The 22,501-nt window shown below is 31.1% G+C and overlaps 2 protein-coding genes and 1 long non-coding RNA gene across 11 annotated transcripts; 1 reads left to right on the forward strand and 2 right to left on the reverse strand.

The window, feature by feature from the left end:
* Positions 1–117: 117 nt before the first annotated feature.
* On the reverse strand, positions 118–21,380 carry BNAA09G29050D. 3 transcript variants are annotated; one of them, XM_048740273.1, is made up of 5 exons: positions 21,254–21,380; positions 3,499–3,576; positions 2,788–2,880; positions 2,290–2,692; positions 118–2,178 (listed from the first exon to the last, which is right to left on the reverse strand). In XM_048740273.1, exons 1-5 carry the CDS (start codon positions 21,257–21,259, stop codon positions 302–304), a joined length of 2,457 nt encoding a protein of 818 aa, XP_048596230.1. In that variant the 5' UTR covers positions 21,260–21,380; the 3' UTR covers positions 118–301. The 3 variants fall into 3 exon arrangements, with proteins under 3 accessions (XP_048596230.1, XP_048596232.1, XP_048596231.1); XM_048740275.1 differs by having other exon boundaries at positions 3,259–3,572; positions 21,254–21,379; XM_048740274.1 differs by having other exon boundaries at positions 2,290–2,695; positions 3,259–3,572; positions 21,254–21,379.
* Positions 9,611–12,173, reverse strand: LOC106347120. 7 transcript variants are annotated; one of them, XR_007316343.1, is made up of 5 exons: positions 11,759–12,173; positions 11,492–11,680; positions 11,155–11,413; positions 10,356–11,074; positions 9,611–10,283 (listed from the first exon to the last, which is right to left on the reverse strand). It is a non-coding gene; the product is annotated as an uncharacterized LOC106347120 (long non-coding RNA). The 7 variants fall into 7 exon arrangements; XR_001270640.3 differs by having other exon boundaries at positions 9,611–10,590; positions 10,690–11,074; positions 11,759–12,159; XR_001270641.3 differs by having other exon boundaries at positions 9,611–10,590; positions 10,740–11,074; positions 11,759–12,154.
* On the forward strand, positions 21,149–22,441 carry LOC106360562 (eukaryotic translation initiation factor 5A-2). The gene is made up of 5 exons (XM_013800171.2): positions 21,149–21,377; positions 21,595–21,717; positions 21,819–21,875; positions 21,959–22,033; positions 22,123–22,441. The coding sequence occupies exons 1-5, from the start codon at positions 21,258–21,260 to the stop codon at positions 22,225–22,227; spliced, it is 480 nt and encodes a 159-aa protein (XP_013655625.2). The 5' UTR covers positions 21,149–21,257; the 3' UTR covers positions 22,228–22,441.
* The last annotated feature ends 60 nt before the right edge of the window (positions 22,442–22,501 follow it).

Raw genomic sequence — 22,501 nt, forward strand, 5'->3', positions numbered from 1 at the left:
CAACCTAAAATATATTAGGTAGGTGTATTAATCTTTGAATCATCAAGTGCTCTTTTGCTAAAATCATGTTCCCAATGTAATTTGATTTCTTCTACCTTGGCACCAAACACTGACAAGTGACAACAATTAACATATCTGTTTTTATACCCCAACCAGGCTTTTAAATAAATAGCAAATCATGTTCGGCCTTGGCCCATCTTACAGAAGACAAGATATACAACACCACCCCCAACAAAGGTAAGATCAAATCTATTGTATAATAATTGTACCCTCTACAATGTTTCAAACGTTTTGGGAGTTCTCATGTAAAGATCACAGTTGCGGGATTACCTGCAGGAGGGCACCTCTGCCTTCTCGGTCTTCTTGTTGCTTTTCCCCATCCTGTAATCTCACCGTCTTCAAGTCCAACCACTGATACGCTCTCAGGCTGCGTCATTGACGGGCAAACTTGAGCTTGGCTTACGTTGGTGACCGTTCGTTTTCTTTTTGAGTTCCGTCGAGAAGCCACTCCGGAACTCCAAGTGTGCTCTCTGCTTTTCATAAGCCCACCAAACAACTGGATGTCTTCAGTGACTTCTTGCCTCGATAGAGAAGAGAGTCCAGGGAGTGTATCTCTCTGGAAATCCCGCTTTGGTCTTCCTCGTCTTGCTTGTCCTCTCCTGAGCCTGTTTAAACCTGTCCCTTCGAGTATCAGATTCTTAGGGACTAAGGGCTCTGGCATGTAGTCTTCTTCCTTAGTGGGATGTAGATTCAGGGTCATGGCTTCAAAGTAATCAATCTCTCCTGAAGAGTATTCTTCTCGGTAACCCTCAAAGTCTGTGGCTTCTGGAGACTTATCAGCCTTTCTTTCTAGCTCATCACCGCAAGAAGTGATCATGTCTGCTAACCAGGAGAGCGGACTTTTCAAAGCCGCGTCGGTTGTGGAGGAAGCTGCGTCATCAGGATGACGATGGTGATCAGATAATGAGATGGCGACTATTGCTTGTGCTGCTTCCTTGATTAGTTCATCCAAAGCGTTATCGTCTTGGCCTTTCATATCCTGCGAGCCCCCTCCTCCTTCTTCTTCACTCTCGAGAGCGGGAGGAGCCTCCAAATCTATCCACATATTTCCTTTTGTTTTCACTCTCAGACTGGAACGCAAGCCGGAATCTTCATCATCTTCACTAGCACATGAATTCAGATCAAAGTAGTGTCTGTTGATGGCAGCTTTGTTTCCTTCTTCCTTTACAGCACAAAAGGCTTTAGAACCACGCTGGTCAACAGAAACTGAGGCATCACATGGCAAGTTGATGTCGAAGTCCCGCTTCACTTCCTTATGTTGATCAGCGACACACAAGGAGTGAGAGATAAATGGAGCATGCTCCTCCTTGCAAATAGAATGCTTCTGAAAGACTGGGCCCCCAATATTTTTTCCACTATTCTGTGGGTTGATCAATTCAATTCTTCCCATGTTGGCATTATAAGAGCATGAGGCAGATGACCTAAATCCCGTCTGAAGAGAAACACCATTCCTACCGTCCCCTGCGTCAGTTCCATCCATGAATTGATCGGTCGAAGCATTCAAATCAAATAAGCCACTGGATCTTTCACTTTTGTAAGATGGCTTAGGTTTTAGCCAGGGCAACATAGCTGAGGATTCCTGCGTTTTTAGCCCCTGAAAGCTTTCAGAACTCTGGTGCTTCACCACCTCACCTAAAGAAGCATTTGGTCTAAAGCCTCCTGATGGGAAACTAACGGCAGCCTCCTTCGACCCTGAAGAGAATCCATGATAAACCCCGTTAGTGACAGGGCTTCTCGTATCAAAACTTGTATCTGTCCTTGTGCGCGCAACAAAGTTCATGTAGGGATTCGTTTGAACTGGGAAAAATCTCTGATGTGAGGTGCTCCTAGGGTTCTCCCACGATGAAGACCAATGGCTCCATGGTCTGACAAAGTCAGGGCGGTAGTCATTGTGTAATCTTGGAGCATTAGATGCCGGAAATGATTCCACGTAGCTATCATAAGACGCTTGAGGATTCTTTGAGCGAACTTCGAGCTCACGATATGCTCTTTCCCGGGAGAATACTACATTGCTGTGATCAGTCGTGAGATAGCTCTGAGGTTGAACAGCACTGTTGGAACGTACTTGTACAGAATGGGAAGGCAAATGCAAGTCTCTCTGAGTGCTCCTGTCGTGCCCTATAAACACACCACCACATGAAAACATTCGAGAAACAGAAGATAAGCAAAATAGTTTTATATCATTTAAAAAAAAAAAGAGAAATCAAATGAAAGTGAAGAGCATGTAACCTGCGCCAAGGACCATCCGTCCATTTTGGCTTGTGTTTCTTCCATAATGAGAATACACGTCCCTGGAGAGAGCAGCAGCAGGTTCCGCATCTTGCCAATTGAGTGGCTCATTCAAGTCAGCTAAACCATTTGAGTTCTTCACATCCAAGCAAGACCCTGAAGAGTTGCTCCGATGAGAACCATCATCTCTTCCTGATCTTGGCCGTTTGGACGGAATGCAAGTTGTGATATCATCGGTCTCATCAAACTCATCAGCAGGGAGCTCAAGATCAATCATTTTTCTCCTACTTTGCAAAGGACCGTTGCAAGCCTGAGAGGTGCTTCCTTCTCCATTCGAATTATTTCCCTTAACTTCATCCACCAAGTTCCTCTGTACTCTATACAAACGGTGAAGTTCATGAACCTGCTGCCATCAATAACAAAAGTCAAAACCTCTAGACACGTAAAACGAAACCATAAGAAGATAAAAGTAGTAAGTAGATAGAGAGAGAGAGAGACCTGATTCTTGAAAACGGCGTCGTGTTCAAGCATTGTATGTTTCATGAAGTCTCTCTCGTATATCATATCCACAGCGAACACACAACAGACCAACTGCAATTTATTAAATGTAAAAACTCAATTACAATCAGAGATCATTATATTATAGTATCATTATGTATCAAATGTTAATGTAGCATCTCAAAGCCAGATTCATCTTTTTGACAAATCCGAATCATCATTGATAAAAACCCCAGGTTACACGCAAACTATAATCCATATAAACAAAAACGAATACGAGAAAAAAAAAAAAAAGAGAAAAAGAATCTAATGTGAAAAATGAACATTATAATCATACGAGGAGATTAGATTCTGGATCGATTTGACTAACCTAAATTAATCAAACAAAATAAAAGGACAAAAATGGAAAAGTATAAACAAAATTAAAAAAAATATATATGAAAATTTGGTGGATAGAGATTATTTTGGTACCTTTGAGATTTTACAAATTCATCTGATCGCAGTTTGAACAGAAGAGGAGAAAAATCATATGTTTAATCGTTCGTAGATAAACTGAAAACACTACTCACTCCCAAATCGGCGGCGACACACAATTTTTATCGATAAATGAAAAAAAAAGAGAGAATAATAAATAAAATAAAAAGTGCTCCCCGAGATTCACTATTTTTAATTTTTATTTAAATTAAAATAAGAAGAGAGAGACTGCCAAACAATCGAAACTCCATGGAAGAAGAAGAAGACGAAGAAAGCTCCCAAGCCGTCTTCTTCGATCTCTCTATCTCTCTCTCTCTTTCGTCGTCTCTGGCTTTTCTATCTCTCTCAGATTCTGTGAGCAAATGCAGCGTAAATAAAAGAATAAGACCTTTTATATTCTCTCTCTCTCTTTTTTTTTTTTAAATTAACTTCTCGGATTTGGTATGTTTTTTTTTTATTAAAGGAAAACAAAATTAAAATATTAGAAACGAAGGTGACCCTTCCGAATAACAGTGACATGATATTTTTGTCTACACTCGGTCCTACACCCCTACTTCTTCTTCTTTTTTTTATTGTTTTCTCATAGTATGATCTTATTCGTATTTTTCATTTTCTGGTGCGTTACGCTTGCGTTAAAGTAGTCACATTATTATGCTTTTTATTTGCAGTAAATAAATGTGTATTGATGATTTCAAAACGAGTTTTGTAAATAAAATTATAGATAACACAAAGGCTTTAAATAGTTATCATAATTAAAATCAGCGTGGAAAAAAAGTGAAAATAACGTATAAAAAAATCATCCACTAGTTTTTTTTCCGTAGGTGTATAATAGATGAAGACTTTAATAAATCAAACTCGATCATTAAACTAATACACTCATATAACTCCGAAGATGAATCAAATCCGATGATTAAATTTGTTAAATAAATAAAATTAGAAAACATAGTTCGAGCTCATGAAAAATTGAAGTAAACAATCAGCTGTTGAGTTTGCAGCTCATTTTGACACTTCTAAATCTAAAAGGTAACATTTCAGCCAATTATGGTTTTACCATATTTATATATCTAATTACACTGTGGACATCTAAAATATTTTCTTAAGATAGGATTAGCATTCAATTAATTATTTCTTTATAGCGATCTTATTTTGTCAATATATTAATTATAATGGACTAATGGTAGTAGTAGGCTTCCATCCTGATTTCAAATAGTTATACAAAATGAAAGAAAAACTAATTATTTTGTGTATGATAACATTAGTTTCGTAACATTAAAGATTTGATTAAAGGACATAATTGTCATTTTCTTGTGATTGTGGATGTTTTAGTTAGGGGTAGAAATTTGGTTATAGATTTGAGAAAATTTAATGATATAGATATTTAAACCCGGTATATAAATACTTCATGTATTTGCTTTTTGAAAGATGATTGAAATAGATATGCGTGTTTAAAAATGTTTTAGCCGTGAAAATGTTATTGAACAATTTAAAACACTTGTCAATCAAACTATAAAAATATTTCAATGAGAATATTTATAAGTGTTTCTCAATATTTAAAACTGAAAGTAGTAAATAACAATTTTCATGAAAAATGATTTCAAATAGCTTCAAAACATGTTTTAAAAAATTATTAAACAATATTAAAATAAGAGAAATAGATTTAAATAGTTTAAAACATGATTTTGTTTTCTGATTAGCACAATGGTCAAAATGATCAAATTATGTTTTATCAGAAAGGTGAATAGCAATCGTATTTTCCTATAAATATCTGAAAATTATATTCAAATTTTGAAATTTTATTTTTTTGGAATTAAAAGAAATTTAAAGAAATTCTGTTAAAAATTAGTGAGACTTTCCTGAATATGTATTATATCTTTCCAAAATTAAGTTATACACATAGTTAGAAAAATATTACTTAATAAGTATAATATCTTCTAAAAGTTTATGAATTTATTGATATATATAACATATATTCATAAAATTTAGGAAACTTTTCATAAATGTGTAAATAGAAATACATTATTAAATGTATATTTAGGAAAACCTTCATGAATATATATTTATGAATACATTACTGAATTTAAAGTATATAGATATTTACTAAGATATTGGTGAATATGTATAATATCTTCCTAAATTTTTAGGAAGATATTCCTTAATTTGATATAAAAAATTTCTAAGATATTACACATATTTAAATATGTATATAAGTAAAATTCAGAAATATATTATATAGGTCTTCGTATAGATACGTACAAGTTACATTTTAAAAGTATATTACATGTTTATAAATGCATTCATGAATTTGAGAATTTTTTTAACAAATTCAAGAAGATATTATACACACTGAGAAATGGTCCTACTAAACTTTGTAGGAGGAAAATGTTTCCTAATAATTTATGGGAAAAAACATTTTTTGGAAAAACATTTTTAGAAAATCAGCGTGGACAGTAGTGGAAATGACAAATAAAAAATCATCCACTATTTTTCTATGTGATAGATGGATACTTTAACAAATCAAACTCGGTCATTAAACTAACTAGAACTTTTCACCGCGCTACGCGCGGTTTATGCATTTTAATCTGTTCATTTATAATATTTTATTTACTATATAATTTGTTTTGTTTATATTTGTATTTTATTAATATTTAAGAGCTATATAATTTTTTTTTAGTTTTGCTTTGTTTTAGTGTGCCAGCCAAATATATTAATATTATCAAATAAAATTTATATTCTTAAACCAATTAATAGATATCATTACTAACACACTAAATAGAAAAATGAGATTGATGTTCTTTTTTTCTTCTTTTTAGTTGTTGTTTTCCTTTCACTTATACATGGTATATCGTTATATTTTGTTGTATTTTTAAAATTTTCATTTAAAAATTTGAGTAATGTTTATCAAATTGTTGAAGAAAACTCTTGTTAATGGTGTTACAGTGAATATTATTTTTCTGCACTGTTTTAATTAGTTTTCAATGTCACATATGGTTTATTAATATAAGTTTTAAATTTTATATATTTGGGATTAATACAGTTACAGATATGATTTTCTTTTTCATTTTAATGTTTTTAATTTTGTGAAAATATCTATTTTCATCATTAAACTTCTATTTATGTTGTATATTTTTCTATTTTATATATAATTAGGTGTAAGTATACACCTACCTTTATTTTTATCTTTCAATTTTAATGGTTTATTTCTTGTATGGTGTATATTTTTCCATTTATATTTTTTAAGCCGATCTTTACTATTCTCTCCTTTACATTTCATTTGTTGTTCTAGAGTTTAGTTTTTATTTGAAAATAAATGTAGTTTTAAAATTTTAATATAAATTTATTAATATTATATGATATATGATTCTTTATGTTCTCCATTCTATTTTTTGTAGTTGAAATGTGATTAGATGTATAAGTAATGATGTTTTTATTTTTAAAATATAGAAAATTAAATATTTTTGTAATATGTGTGCACAATTCTGAAAAAACAATTACACTGAAACGGAGAGAGTATATGTATTATATTAAGGTTTTACTTATTGTATTCTTCAATTTTTCATTTATGTGCTACTCCACTCTTTTCTATATGTTTAGGTATATAATGAGTGTTGAGTATTGTTGTTTGCGGTTTTGCATTTGGTTTTGTGACTTGCACTTTTTTATAATTGTGATATAATTTTTGTTAGGGGTTTCCTTCTTTTATATATTATAAAATTTATGTTTTACATTCTTTTAAAACAAAACTGTAGTTTTAAACAATAAAAAATATGATAACAGTTGTTATTTCTTCAATTGATGAATTTTATTTTTTCTTTGTTGTGTCTCATGCTACATTTTTCTAATTTTATCACAATTATTTTCCATAATTGATGTTAATTTTACATTTCTACACTATTTTACATAGGAGAAAAAAATAATATTTTAATAGTGTTTGAAATATTTTTATCCAAAACACTTATATATTAATCCAATATAAAGATAATAATTTGATTTTTTTTTGTGTTAGTTCAAAATCTTTAATCTTCATAAACTCGAAAAATGAGCTGTTTTTAAGTTTACATTTTTTTAATTATCCATATCACAAAAATGAAAATAAATAGATAATATTAGTTTGGTAATAAATTTGAAGTTATTTTTAGCTAACATGTTGCTATTTATTTGTTATAATTTTCAATAGATTAATTGCATATGTTTTGTATATTATTTGAATTTCAAAAATTATTTGTTTCATCCACTTCTTTGTGGTCAATTAAACTAATAATTCCATTTAGGTTTCCTTACTATATCGGTTCCATATAACGTAAAGCATAGAGATATGTGCATCACACTATTTGCAAACCAGTATGTAAGTGATCACTTAGAAAACTGGTTTTCAATAGAACAATAGAAGACGGATACAGCATTTAGCATAGATTGAATTTGTAAGATCTAACTCGTAACATCATATAAATTAGTCAAAAAAAATATCATGTAAATTAGACTGACCCAGGAAAAAATATATTTCAAATGTGTTTGATACTGATGAAAGCATTATTTAATAATTTGACATAAAAAGTTACAGTGTCATATATTGAATGATTCTAATTTTTTTATTGCAATATATGAAAAAGAATATCTTTTTGGACCTATTACCATGCTATACTATAATGAATAGATGTTAATCATGCATGTAACATAAAAGGAACCAAAACTAAGTAGTAACTTATATCCGTTCCTATGAGATAACCTCTATACCATGACCGATCATCATAGTTAGATCGATAAAAAAATGTCACTTATAATATTTAGGCATATATTTATATCTACACAACTTAAAAATGTTATATAGAAATGTGTGAGTGAGTATATAGAAAATATATACATAACATTTTTCTATAGCTAATATGTTTGAGAAAAGTATCAAGCTGCTGTTTCAGATTATGTTGATGTTTATCTCCCAAATAATGCATGTAATAAATCCATACCATCTTCCTTTACACATGTATGATTATTTACACATGTATAATTATTTTTATTAATTAAGATTATTATAGTTATATTAAAGTATACACAATATTTATGTAGTGTATCCGTGGTTTAGGAATATCATCTGTAGGAAAAATTATTCTGAAGTAAAAATAAAACTATATTTAAATTTTGAAATTTTTATTTCCAATAATAAATTGTATAGTTATGAGAAATTGTGCACTTCAAAATTTAAGTGACATATAACTATAACTATTCAAAAATATTCTTAACATTTTAACCAAAACAAATTATACAAAATATACAACCTGGGCATTTTAACCTGGACCCGACGACCCGAACCGGAACCGACCCAAAAATATCCGACCCGGATCCGGACCGAAAATTTATAAGTACCTTTTGGGTCTAATTTTTTTTGTACCCGAATGGACTTGGAACCGAAAGGAACCGACCCGAATAGACCCGGACCCGAAAAGAACCGATCCGAATAGATCCGACTCGATAAGAACTGATTTGTACCCGACTTAAAAACATGTATATCTAAAACTATAATGTTTTTGTGTTCTATTTTATATATATTATTTTATGATTTAGTTGAAATATCTTTTGTAAACAACATTTGTTATTATTTTGTAATATTGTTTAAGTAATATAAAGCTTTAAAATGTAAAATTTAGAGTTTAAAAATGTTTATGTTAATTATTAATAGTTTCATTTAGGTTATTTTGTAAAATTTTAGATATATATGACAAATATTAACTAAATTTGATAGAATTGGGTATGTCATGTCTTTTTTAGATCTTAAGTACCCGAACCCGACCCGGACCCGATATGGACCCGAAAAATTATGGGTATTTTATGGGTATTTTAATTATAGACCCGAACCGACCCGGACCCGAGAAGAACCGACCCGAACCCGAACCGAAAATTTCTAAGTACCTATTGGGTCTAAATATTTAGGACCCGAAAGACTCGGACCCGAAAGGAACCGGCCCGAACCCGACCCGAAGACCCGAACGCCCATGCCTAATTTAAGTCATAATTTTGTAGACTAAATTCCAAGTAAATTTTTTTTTTATTAGGATATTTGTAATCATAGAAAATATGTATTCTCACATGATAAATTGAATCCAAAATTGACCAAAATATTATTTTCTAAAACCAGTTTATGAGAGCACATTACAAATGAAAAATAAAACACAAACCAAATATAAAATAAACTTTGAAAACAACCACCCGAAACTTGATATATCTTATAAACAATATTTAAACAGACTTGGAATCAAGTAATAAACAATTTTATTATTTTAACCATGTGATGACCCAAAAAAAACAGATATATGAACACTGTGATGACGTAAAAATATATATGTAAATGTACACAGTCTTCAGAACAAATTTAGATTAAGAGATTAAAGTTAATAATAGTATAAACACTCGTTTCACTTTTTTTTTTGACAAAATAAACACTCAATTCACAAAACAAAGATATGAGTTTTAGCCTTTTAGGATATGAAATCTGAACATATATCTAGAAGGAAAGAAGCATCAAACGGACATGAAAGGATGGTGCTCTTTTGATTGTGGATCGCGGATCTTTGAGTACATCAAACCCATGTGACGGGTCTCCAGACTCTCCACCACTACCACCACCATCACCACCGCTTTGTGATGCGATCCTTGAAATTTTCCTTCAGCTTAATCTTCTCAAAGATATACTGCTTCTCTGCCTCAGCCTTGGTTAACCTCTGTATCAGATAGTTACTTGCACATTCTTCTTCAAACCTATCCATTTTCGTAGTAGAATCTTTACAACCTCTCAGCCCCCGTTATGCTTTGTTAGCTTTAAGTTGTAACATGTCTGCATCTGCTAGCTTCAGCCTCGCGATTCTCTCTAGATCATCCATTAATTAAGTTTCTTCGTATGTCTCTATGTCTTCAGCTCTGGTACTTCTTTGGTTTTGTCTTCGAGTTCCTGAACATCTTATCTTCTCCTCAGACACCGTTTTCATTTTACTCTGACTCACACATGCAACAAAACGCAGCGTCTAACTTGACCACTTCAGAAACAGGGTAATGAAAAGGGTTAGACTAAACAGACAAAGTAATATTCAGATCCGATTCTCTCAAACCTGATAGCCACGTAGACCCTGCTGCCTTCTCCGCCACGAGTGTGACACTGGCGGTCGAGAAACACTTCGCTGTTGTGTAGCAACCTCTCAATAGATTCATCCAGAGCCACCATTTCCTACATTGGAGAGTTTTCCTGTCTGCGCCATCAATCTATACATCCGTGTGAATATGCTTAACTGAACGGTCGCAGGCATCCTGATACACCTTCTTCATTCTCAAAGCTCTTCGCACCGTCTAAGTCGATCATGGTAACAGAAAGAGTTAAAAACGAACAATAGTAATATTCATTCATAAATAAACAAAATAACCATACACTTTCAATCAGTATTTTACATTGGAAAACATTACTACTAATTTGCCAGCTGTTGTTTCTACCAACCCACCGTAAATCTTCTCAAGAAGCTTCTGACAATTACATAAAGTTTCGTAGTCGTACATTGTGGACCTACATTTAGTCGAGAAATTAAATCTATGATTCTCGATCACAGTTTGGTTCACATTGTTGAAACACATTCTAACCAAACCCAACAGCTCAGAAGTGCCACTGCATGACCGATACATAGCAAAGTTTCTTTGTTTTGTACGCCTGTTCATTGAGAAATAAAAAAGCTCGGATTAATAATAGACCTTGTATAGTTAAGGCTCCTTGATCTCTTTAAAGTGATTGCATATGTAGATACTAATAAAAAGAGTTCTCGACAATGCCCATTGCAGAGACCTGTAACCATCACAATAAAATAAGGCACTTTGATTTCGTAAATGAGTGAAACATTATTTAGTGAATAATGCAAGCAGAACCTTATTACTTGTTGGTCCTCAGGAAGGGGTTTTGCATTTTTGATTGATTAAGAAGAAGCCCCTGACCTATCGATCTTATTTATGGTGGACACTACACAAATCCCTTTGCCGTTGATGCAATCGCAGCCACAAACGATCTCTGGATCCAGTTCAGCATTATACAAAAATCTCAGGTTGCTCTTATTCCGCCTCTGTCTTATCTCCTCATACTTCCAAGTCCAATGTTCCCGGGACGTAATCTTTTACACCTTCCCCTCATCTGAATACAATATGTGTGAAAGAGAAAAGAGTCAAAAACTCAAAAAGAATAAATGATCTCATGTGTAATCACACTCACAATAGAGGTTCCTGAGCCCACAGTTAGCTTCAAAATCTTCATATAAGTGGAACTTTGATCAGCAACTTTGTAGATGTTCTTGATTTTCCTCGCATATTAATTCCTGAGGATGTAAGTAGTTGTCGGTTTGATGTGAGGTTGGTATCGTGGAGCCCGATTTGATGATCTGAAGCTTTGCATCACTGTTCACTGTCGCAAAGGATTTGAATTATTGTTTTAAAATATTGAATCTGATGGCAACAAAGATTTAGAAATCAGAACTCATACCAGCTCTTCAATAAGAACCAGGGTGTTTCCACCCTCCAAGTGGATTACGGGAACTTAGATCCATCTCAGATAACCCTGAGATGTCGCCAGGAAAACATAGAAAATGGAGAATTGCTGTTGAATTTTTCCGATCGCATCGCCAGAGAAACAGAGGGAGTTGGAGCGATCATTTGGAAAGAATAAAGGAGATAATTTAATGAGTAGTAGTGGTGGAGGTGAATTAACTACATGGAAAGGAAGAGTTACAACGTCTTATTTTCTGGATTGAAAAGGAGGTGAAGTTGAGGAGACGCGTGCAGTGAATGGAAAAGTTCTTGCCGTCGGCAAATTTGGTCTTAGGAATAGATGGGCTTGTTTTAAATTGTTAGATTTCAGTTATTATTAGTCCATGGTTTCTTGCAGAAATTTGGCCCGCTATCTTATCTGTGACATGTCAGAAAACTCAATTCTAATTGGTCAATTTTTTTATCTGACGTGGATAACCTAACTATTGAGGATATTCAACTTTTAGTATTGTATAGATCTCCTCATATAAAGATATATCACATATCACTAAATTTATTTACTAAATAAATCTAAAAAATATAGTTCAACCTCATTAAAAATCAAAGTGAACAATCAGCTTTTAAGTTCTCGATTCATTTTGATAATTCTAAAAGTAAAAGGTAAATTTCAACCAAAATTATGGTTTTACCATATTAATCTATCTAATGACGCAATTGGCGTCTAATATTTTTAAGATAATATTATTCATTCAATTAATTATTTCTCTATAGTGATTTTGTGTTTAGATTTATAATGGTGGTTTTAGTTTTTCATTTATTTCTGATTTGAAATAGCTATAAAAAATGAAAAAGGACTAATATTTTTGTGTGTGATAACTTATGGGAAAATATGGGAAACAAACATTTTCGTAATAAATTATGGGAAAACCATATTTTTAGAAAATCAGCGTGGACAGTAGTGGAAATGACAAATAAAAAATCACCCACTATTTTTCTATGTGTGCATAATAGATGGATACTTTAATAAATCAAACTCGATCGTTAAACTAATCCACTCATATAAAGATATATCAACTCGATCACTAAATTTATTTAATAAATAAATCTAAAAAATATAGTTCAACCTCATTAAAAATCAAGGTGAACAATCAGATTTTGAGTTCGCGATTCATTTTGATACTTCTAAATGTAAAAGGTAAATTTCAACCAAAATTATGGTTTTACCATATTTATCTATCTAATGACGCAATTGGCATCTAATATTTTTGTAAGACAATATTATTCATTCAATTAATTATTTCTATATATTGATTTCGTGTTTAAATTTATAATGGTGGGTTTATACTTTCATTTATTTCTGATTTGAAATAGCTATACAATATATAAATATCTTTTTGAAAATCGAAAACTATGCTTGAAACTATTTTTTAATTTTTTTTTTAAATATTTATTTATATATTTATTAGAGTCCTAAATTTCAAATTCCAAAAACCCTACACCACCTCTCAACTCTAAACTCTAAGTCTAGATTAGTTAACCCGAGGGGTATAAGTGTCTTTTACCCTTTATTAAAAGTGAGAGAAAAATGATTAGTGTAAACATGAAAACTGGTACTGTGAATGTAGTATTTGTGGCAATTTCGCATTTTGTTTTGAATATTTTTCAAAAAAAATTTAAGAAACAATTTTTCCTTTAATAAATTTATTAAGACCTTTATGAATATGTATGATATCTTTATGAATTAAGGTTATACACATAATAAGAAAACATTACTGAATAAGTATAATATTTTCTTAGAATTTAAGAATTTATTGATAAATATATAATATACTCATAAAGTTTAGGAATTTTTTTACTGTATATACATTATTAAATGTATATTTAGAAAGACATTTATGAATATATATTTATGAATACACTATTTAATTTTAATTATATGAATAGTACGATATTCTTGAATATGTATTACATCAATCTAAAGTTTTAATAAGACGTTCATGAATATATCTTAAATTAATATATAAATATATAAGCATTTCTGAATTTTGAGATTTTTTTTACAAATATAGAAAGATATCATTCATTAATGTATTATTAAACATTTTTAATGTTTCGTGAAAAATACGGGAGAAAAAAAACCATTTTTTAGAAAAATAAATTAAGAAATTTTTTAGAAAATTTTCAATTTTATTATTTTCAAAAATTTTATTTATTTTTATGTACTTAGTAAATAATTAAATTAGATTATAAAAAGTGTGTAATTCTCACTTTATCTCTTTAGTAAAACTTGATTTAGTCACTTTGATCTTTAAGAGCTATTTAAGTGATAAAAAGTAAAGAGAAACTATTTAGAATCTTTTTTTGTAACATCTTTGTAACAATAGAAGAATTAATAATATTTATTAAGAATAAAACATTGGAAATTTTCAATATTAAGATGATTATTATTTCTAGTTATTTTTATTAATACACGTCTGATAATAAGTTAATAACATTATTAATTTCTAAATGAAACATCAAATTTCAACAAAAAAAATAAATGAAGCATCAAATGTTTATGAGTCCCCAATATGTATAAAGCTTTATCAAAAAGAAAAATATGTATAAAGTTAAGAGTTATTTAGACCAAAAGCCGGTCTGACCCTCTTGAGTCTTTTTAGTTTAAACTTGGGTTGTGAAAATAAGTACCCCTGGCTTTCTAGATAATTACGAGTTTTGTGATTATTGTTAGAAGTTTTGTTTCTGGCCGTTACTGATTGGTTGATTATCTCTCTTCTCTTACTCAATAAAAATATTCAATTAAAAAGTTTGTTTTTGTGGAGATTATTACTTCAACTGCCACTATTCCAGAAAGCATTCTTTTCAGGCCTGACACGTGTGGCAGGTTTCAGTGGATGCATATGTTATGCATTTGATACTACAATATAGGAGTATTTCTTTTTTCTTTTAGCAACTATATAGAAGTATATTTCTATAAACGAATCTAATTAGTTATTGTTTGAAACTTTTGAATTTATTTTAAAAGGTTTTTCCGGTCTTGTATAGTGATAAAAGAGTTTCAGTTGGAGCTTTCGTTTTGGATTCGATTTTTTTTGGTCATTTATATACGTTTTAAATGACAAGAAAAACCGGATTTTTATGAATTTTTTGGTGATTAGTTTTTGATCCTAAAAAACCTTTGAAATCACATCAATATTATCAGAAAAAAAAGTAGTTTGTAATATTGGTTAATTAATAAAACTTATATATACCAAAATGATTTTCTGAGGAGAACATGCAAGATAACAATAATAAAAGTAAATTAAAGTGTAGTGTGTGTTTGTATTGGTGGGTGGATATGTGAAAGAGTGATGTTTTCAGCCTTATATATTTTCAGGGTTAAAGTCCTTGTGATCATTATTTCTCTCAGAACAATAATATTTATTCAGATATGTATACCAGGCGTTACAAAAGTTTATTTGTTTAGAAATTCTCCTGCCAAACAACCACATAAACCTAACAAAAGATTGTATTCTTTGGATGCTATTATGTTTTCAAAATATTACACTAAGAGGGCGACTTGTTTTTCCGCTACCATCCGCAAACGCAACTTTTGCGGTTGGTAGCGGTTGTCGGTGGTTTGCAACAATCACTCAAATCGCTCTAAACCGCTTCAAACCGCTCTGAATCTCATAAATTCAAAAGCTGGCTCCAGCTAGCGTTTGCAGTTGCGGGCGGTTGCGGGAGGATAAAAATTTTTCTTTTTTTAAAAATAATATATATACAAAAGTAAAAATATTTAATAAAAAATTTAAAATTGAAATTATGAAAATATTAAAATATATCTATTATATTTTAATTAATATTATAAAATTTTATAATAAAAACAATTTCAATAAATTTTCAAAAATTTAAATTATAACTTCCTAAATATAAATTTTATATTTATTATAATTTTATGATTTTGATATTTTTATAATTATATTAAATGTAAATATTGTTATTTATTATTTGACTGTTACCGCATTTGGTAGTTAACCAGTCATAAGTCACCCGCAAATGCACCAATTTTTAACCGCAGTACCAGTCGTACAAATCTCTTAAAACCGTTAGAAACCGCCCGCATCCACAAACTCCTGCAACCGCAACCGCTGCGTTTGAACTAGTCAGGCCCTAAAGGAGCGACTGGTTTTTCCGCTACCACCCGCAAATGTAGCTTTTGCGGTTGGTAACAGTTGTTGACGGTTTGCAACAACCACTCAAATCGCTCTAAACTGCTTCAAACCGCTCCGAATCTCATAAATTCCAAAGATGGCTCCAGCTAGCGCTTGCGGTTGCGGGCGGTTGCGGAAGGGTACAATTTTTTTCTTTTTAAAAAAAACAATATATATACAAAAGTAAAAATATTTTAATAAAAAATTTAAAATTGAAATTATGAAAATATTAAAATATACCTATTATATTTTAATTAATATTATAAAATTTTATAATAAAAACAATTTCAATAATTTTTCAAAAATTAAATTATAACTTTCTAAATATAAATTTTATATTTATTATAAATTTATGCTTTTTGATATTTTTATAATTATATTAAATATAAATATTATTAATTTATTATTTGACTGTTACCGCATTTGATAGTTAACCAGTCATAAGTCATCCGCAAACGCACCAATTTTTAACCGCAGTACCAGTCGTACAAATCTCTTAAAACCGCTAGAAATCGCAACCGTCCACATCCACAAACTCCCACAACCGCAACCGTAACCGCTGCGTTTGAACCAGTCAGACCCTAAGAGACGCTTTATATTTTGTTATAGATATATGAGCATTGTTCGTTGAGAAACATTATTTTCATGCATCTCCGACAAATCTCTGGGATAAAATCCTAAACTGGCTCCCCAGCTCTTTGCAGGATGCATCAATTGAAAGGACACTACTAATTTTTGGTCCAGTAATAACTATTTAAATATATCTTTCAAAGAAAAATCTGTAGTGAAAGGTGGAAGTCGAACTTGACGTCTGTAACGTCCTACCATTGGATCTGTGTTGTTTTCTTTTAGACTTGGGCCTCAAATATAATTAATCTATTAAGGTTACAAACCCATGCTTGGTTGACTTTGTATCTAAGGGCCGGGCTGGGGATGGAGACGTATTCACAATCACAGATTCATTGTGTTCAATTTCAAACAAAGCTTCCATTATTTATTTATTTTTGGTAATTTTAAAGGGTTAAACTCGGATCTATTAAAAACACATATTTAATCATCGGGTGGGAAGCGCAGTCCACAGATAAACTCTCTTCCAGATATTCAAATGGACTGAAAAGCAGTAGTCCATATCCGTATAAAGTAACCAGGAAAATGTGACTTAGTTTCGTATGGCAGGTGGATTGATTTTGAAATGTGATAGACATCCATAGCCCTTCTCTTTTTACCACTTGACCACAAGCTCCCGGTCAAAATTTCCATTATTTTCAGTATATGTTATAGAGGAACTATTATATTTTTTTCTATATTATTCCGGTCTGTTTTAATATATATTTTTATAATAATTTGTTCTTTTGAAAAAAATATAGGAAATTATATTTTTACCTCTTTTTATTTTTATTTCTAGCATAAAAATATTTTTTGCATATTATTATAATAGAAATTCTCTATTTTTGAAAAATATAGAAGTGTTAGAGATGGTTTAACAAAGTCAATGTTTATGAGGAAAATAAGTTGTAAATTGTAAATGGGGACAGAAGATCATTCAAGCTTGTTTAAAATCGTAAAGTGAATCATAGCGTTTGCAAATGTTTGGTTAGAAAGCATCGATTTAGCTCTCGAGTGTTAGTTATTCATCTGGGCAGATGTCAATATAGGTTAAAGGTGCTAATTTTATAAAAGATAGTTTCAACTATTTTCAAAGAAAATTTATTTCTAAAAATAAAGCACTAAAGAAAGAAATTGGGCCTTTGATCATCAGATCCATTTAGCCCATTTTCTCAGTGGTCCCAAGTAACACAATTCCATGAACAAAATGATTTTGTTTCTCAAAATCACCGTTAAAACTGCGGAAACGTTGAATCTATAGAAAGTGATCAGCTGGTAACTTCTCACTGTATGTATATACATATCCTCTTTGGCAGATATACATTTTGGTGTCATCCAAGGTCTCACAAGTGGAGGGCTTTATCATGCGTTTGTTAGAAGCATTGAGTTCAGAGCTCATGGTATGCTTTAAGTCTCAATTCATAACTTATGTTAGGAATCCATGTTTATCACTAGGTCTTTGTATCTTGCCCAAAAGTACACCAAATGGAGCTTTTATCAGAGCAACATTATTGGGGGTTTCTTGCTCTTAGGTTCTTAAAGTACATGTTTGTATATGTATATATTATATATGTGTATATAATTACGGGGTTCTAAGCTTTATGGAAAACTCAACCGAAAGTTTCTTAAGAACCTAAGGGTTGGGTGTCCCGTAAAGCTTAGAAATCCGTAATTATATACGCATATATAATATATACATATACAAATATGTACTTTAAAAACCTAAAAGCAAAAAGCTCTCAATAATGTTATTGTACATGATGTTCAACGTAAGAAAAAAAAGATTATGGGTGTAAGTGGATTTCTATTTTTTGGAATGGAATTATATGGAATGACATATTCATTTGGATTCCAAAAAAAAACTACCAGTTAGATGGAATACAAAATAAATCTCATTTCAAAAATTCATGTGGAATCAATAGAATCAAAAAGAATGTAGTTATAGTTCATTCAGGATAAAAAAAGTAACGTGAATGAGATGGAATGAAATCAAATTAATAAAAAATACTTTTAGTTAAGTTTAGATATTAAGTAACTTATTTACTGCAATCAATTAATAGATTTGCTAAAATTCTTGAAGTTTATAATTCTCGTATGCGATTGTTACTAATTGGGCAAAATAACAGCAAAATACCTTCTTTGTTATTTTTAACACTTCTAATTATTCAATGCTTTAACTATTTACAGGTGAGAACTTCTCCAAACTTTATTTTTTCTATTTTCTTCTTGGAGATCATAAAGCTTTAAATTTTCCAGTTTTTTCAACCGAAATATGATGGATAAGGAAGCAACAAATCATGCTACATGAAATCTATTTTAGTATCATACACGTTTTATTGATATATTCTAACATATTCTTAATAATTTAATTTAAACTAAAGTTACTCATTCCATTCAATTCCTTTAAAAAGTTACCAATTGTGCTAGAAAAATATTTCTCTGAAATTATTCATCCCATTAATTGTTATTCCATAACTTCCATCATTCCATTATTTAGCATTCCATTTTCTTCAATTCCTTTAATTCATAGTATTCCAAAACTTGAGTACCAGTAACAGCCTATTTGAATTTTGAGGTAACTAAGAAACAAACACTTCTCTTCTCGCTTTTTGCCATTTACTTTGACTACTTCTTGATAACCCTTTGATCTCTGGCATAGTGGCATGTGTTTCTTCATTTAGCCATCCTGTTGATCCCTTCGGGTGTTGTTACATCAAAGCTATACTTATTAGGAAAAAAGCTATAAAGAGAAGTGAGTTTTTTTTATTTTTCATCACTTCGCTCTATTTTTCATTTCGAAGCCCATAACAAAACACTTGTATTATATATCTCTCAGGGAAGGACCTTCTCAGTGTTAATACTTAGTACAAAGGTTTAATAACCACTAGTGCGCATAAGTATAACTGCAGACCTTTGGTTATTCGGAATAACTTATTCACACGCTAAGATTAGCAAGTAGATTTGTTTACACTAGGGCTGTTCAATATGGTAAAACCGAACCGTACCGAACCGAACCGAACTGAAATAGATAATATGGTTTGGTTTTGGTATATACCATATAAACCGAATGGATATAATTTTATAAAAACCGTAGGATTTGAATATGGTTTGGTGTATAACCGATTAAACCGAATAAACCGAACAAAACCGATTAAAAGTAGAAACATGTAAATATGTATCTATTTTATAACAATACATGAAAATCTATTTGTTACATAAGTTAAATTTGTGTTAATAACTATTACCATAATTTTATAGTAATAAAAAACTTTAATTTGTAAAACGTTTGAACTATAACTAAATAACAATACATCGCAATTCATACATCTTATTTTTTAAATCTTTTTTGATCTTTTTTATTTATTTTAGTCTTCACTAAATTAATATGAAGATTATAAATTTGATAGACAATAATTAATGGAAAATTTTCAATTGAAAAAGTATAACTTTAATGAACACTAAATATGGAAGAGTGGAAAAACTTTTCTTTCATGTTTCTATTTTGTTTCATATTTTTATTTTCAAAATTTCAAGCTTTGATTTTAGTTATAGATTTGATTATTTTATTTGATGGTAGAGGTATTTTTACTTTTTTGTTCATTTATTTGAACATGTAATATATTTTTAATAAATGACTGTATTGACAATATGACTCTAAAATTCATGTAATATGATCTCAAACAAAATAATTATGTTTTTTGGTATAAAACCGAATAAACCGAAAACCGACGATATATAAACCGAACCGAACCAAAGTAAATATGAATTTAGAATGATAGTTATATTTTACTAACCGAAATACCGAAAACCGAAAAAAAACCAAACCGAAACCGAACCGATATCCGGATTGAACACCCCTAGTTTACACACAAAAATGATTTATATAACTAGCCCAATTAGGTGTAAGTATTTTTCCGAACCAAAAAACCGAACCGAAATTAAAAAATATTGACTGATAATCATATTTTTTTTCCAAATAATCATAAAATTTTATATCCAAAATATTTAAATTGAACTTGAAACAAAATAACAAAATTGAATAAACATCCAAAAATTCAAAATATATTCTGCAAAATCGAATATTTGTATACAATATTATCCAAAATTTTGAAATATTCAATTCTTCTTTTAAAAATATCAGAAAAAAATTAATTCAAAACTATTAGAAGTATGTGTATCCAAATCACCCAAACTATCCAATAATTGAATTGAATTATCCGAGTAGAGATGAACCAAAACCAATAATTTTCCGGTTTTAGTTTTGTTATTGGAGTTAATCCAAATCAAAGATTACCAGAAGATAATCGGGACTGAAATTTCAAATGATACCCAAAATAACTGATCCGGCTGCAGAATCTCAAATCCAACTTATGCTAAATCTGGCTTTTCGATTGTAGAAGAGCTAATATATTTCATTAATTAAAGAGAGATAAAAAAAAATTTAAAAAGAAAAACTCAACAACGCAAGCTAGTGGGACCGCGTGATTCGTACGCGACGCATCATCGCAGGAGATAAATGTGGTTAAATCTAAACCGTACAAACATTCAAATCTAACGGACGAAAATAATAAGATAACAATACAAGAAAACCCTAGAAAAGAAAAGGCATCTCCCTTCCTCCGCCGTATAAAAAGCAACCACTCGCTGACTTCTCTCTCTTTAGTTTTTTCATTCCCAATCTCAAAGCATACAAACATGTCGGACGAAGAGCACCACTTCGAGTCCAGCGACGCCGGAGCTTCCAAGACCTACCCTCAGCAGGCTGGTAACATCCGTAAAGGTGGTCACATCGTCATCAAGGGCCGTCCCTGCAAGGTATATATAGCTCCCCCATCTCGTTCTTTGTTTTGTGATTAGATGATTTGTATTTAGGTTGCAGTAATTAGATCGTGTATTTTCTGTTATTTTGACGGCTTTCTTATATTTTTGATAGATATGAATAAGACACAACAGATCTGAGAGTACTAGTTTGTGTAATGAATAACAAAAGCTGACCTTTTTTTGTTTTGGTATTTATTATGGGATTGATAAGGTTGTTGAGGTTTCGACTTCGAAGACTGGCAAGCACGGTCACGCCAAGTGTCACTTTGTTGCTATTGATATCTTCACTGCTAAGAAGCTTGAGGATATTGTTCCCTCTTCCCACAATTGTGATGTAAGTTAAATAAAAAAAACACAATTTAACTAGATTCGATTGTTATGTTTTGTTATGATCTGATTCAGATTGTCTTTTTGTTGTTGTTGTTGTTGTGACAGGTTCCACATGTGAACCGTATTGATTACCAGCTGATTGATATCTCCGAGGATGGCTTTGTATGTCCTCTCATGGCTCAAGCTTTGTTATTTTTTTTTCTCCCTGTTTGAAGTTGTTAATATTTTTATTGTTCACGTTACAGGTTAGCCTTTTGACCGACAGTGGTGGCACTAAGGATGACCTCAAGCTTCCCACCGATGACAGTCTCAGCGCTCTGGTTAATTTCTTGCCTTTTTTCTTACATTTGTTTCTTTTTCATCTTCTTTGAGATTGTGAAATTGAGTACAATTTGTTGTATAAATGCAGATGAAGAGTGGATTTGAGGAGGGAAAGGATGTGGTGGTGTCTGTCATGTCTTCAATGGGCGAGGAGCAGATCTGTGCCGTCAAGGAAGTTGGTGGCGGCAAGTAATCAAAGTATCATTCTCTCTACGCGGAGGATAATCTTATTACCCCAGTTGTTATAAGAACAAAAACATGTTTTTCCTTTTTCTCTAATTTAGACCATTTCTATGTTTTACTTTTGCTAGACAACCATTATCCATTGGTTTTGGATTGTTTAAAAGTTCGGTGTTTTAAACAAGGAATTATCATTAATGTCATCTTGTGCTTGGTTATGCTTTTAAGGTTGTGTTTAAGCAACTTGGTTTACTTCTACATGTGATTCCCTTTACATCTTTAAGAAT

This window comes from Brassica napus, chromosome A9, assembly GCF_020379485.1.
Source record: "Brassica napus cultivar Da-Ae chromosome A9, Da-Ae, whole genome shotgun sequence".
Taxonomy (NCBI): Eukaryota; Viridiplantae; Streptophyta; class Magnoliopsida; order Brassicales; family Brassicaceae; genus Brassica; species Brassica napus.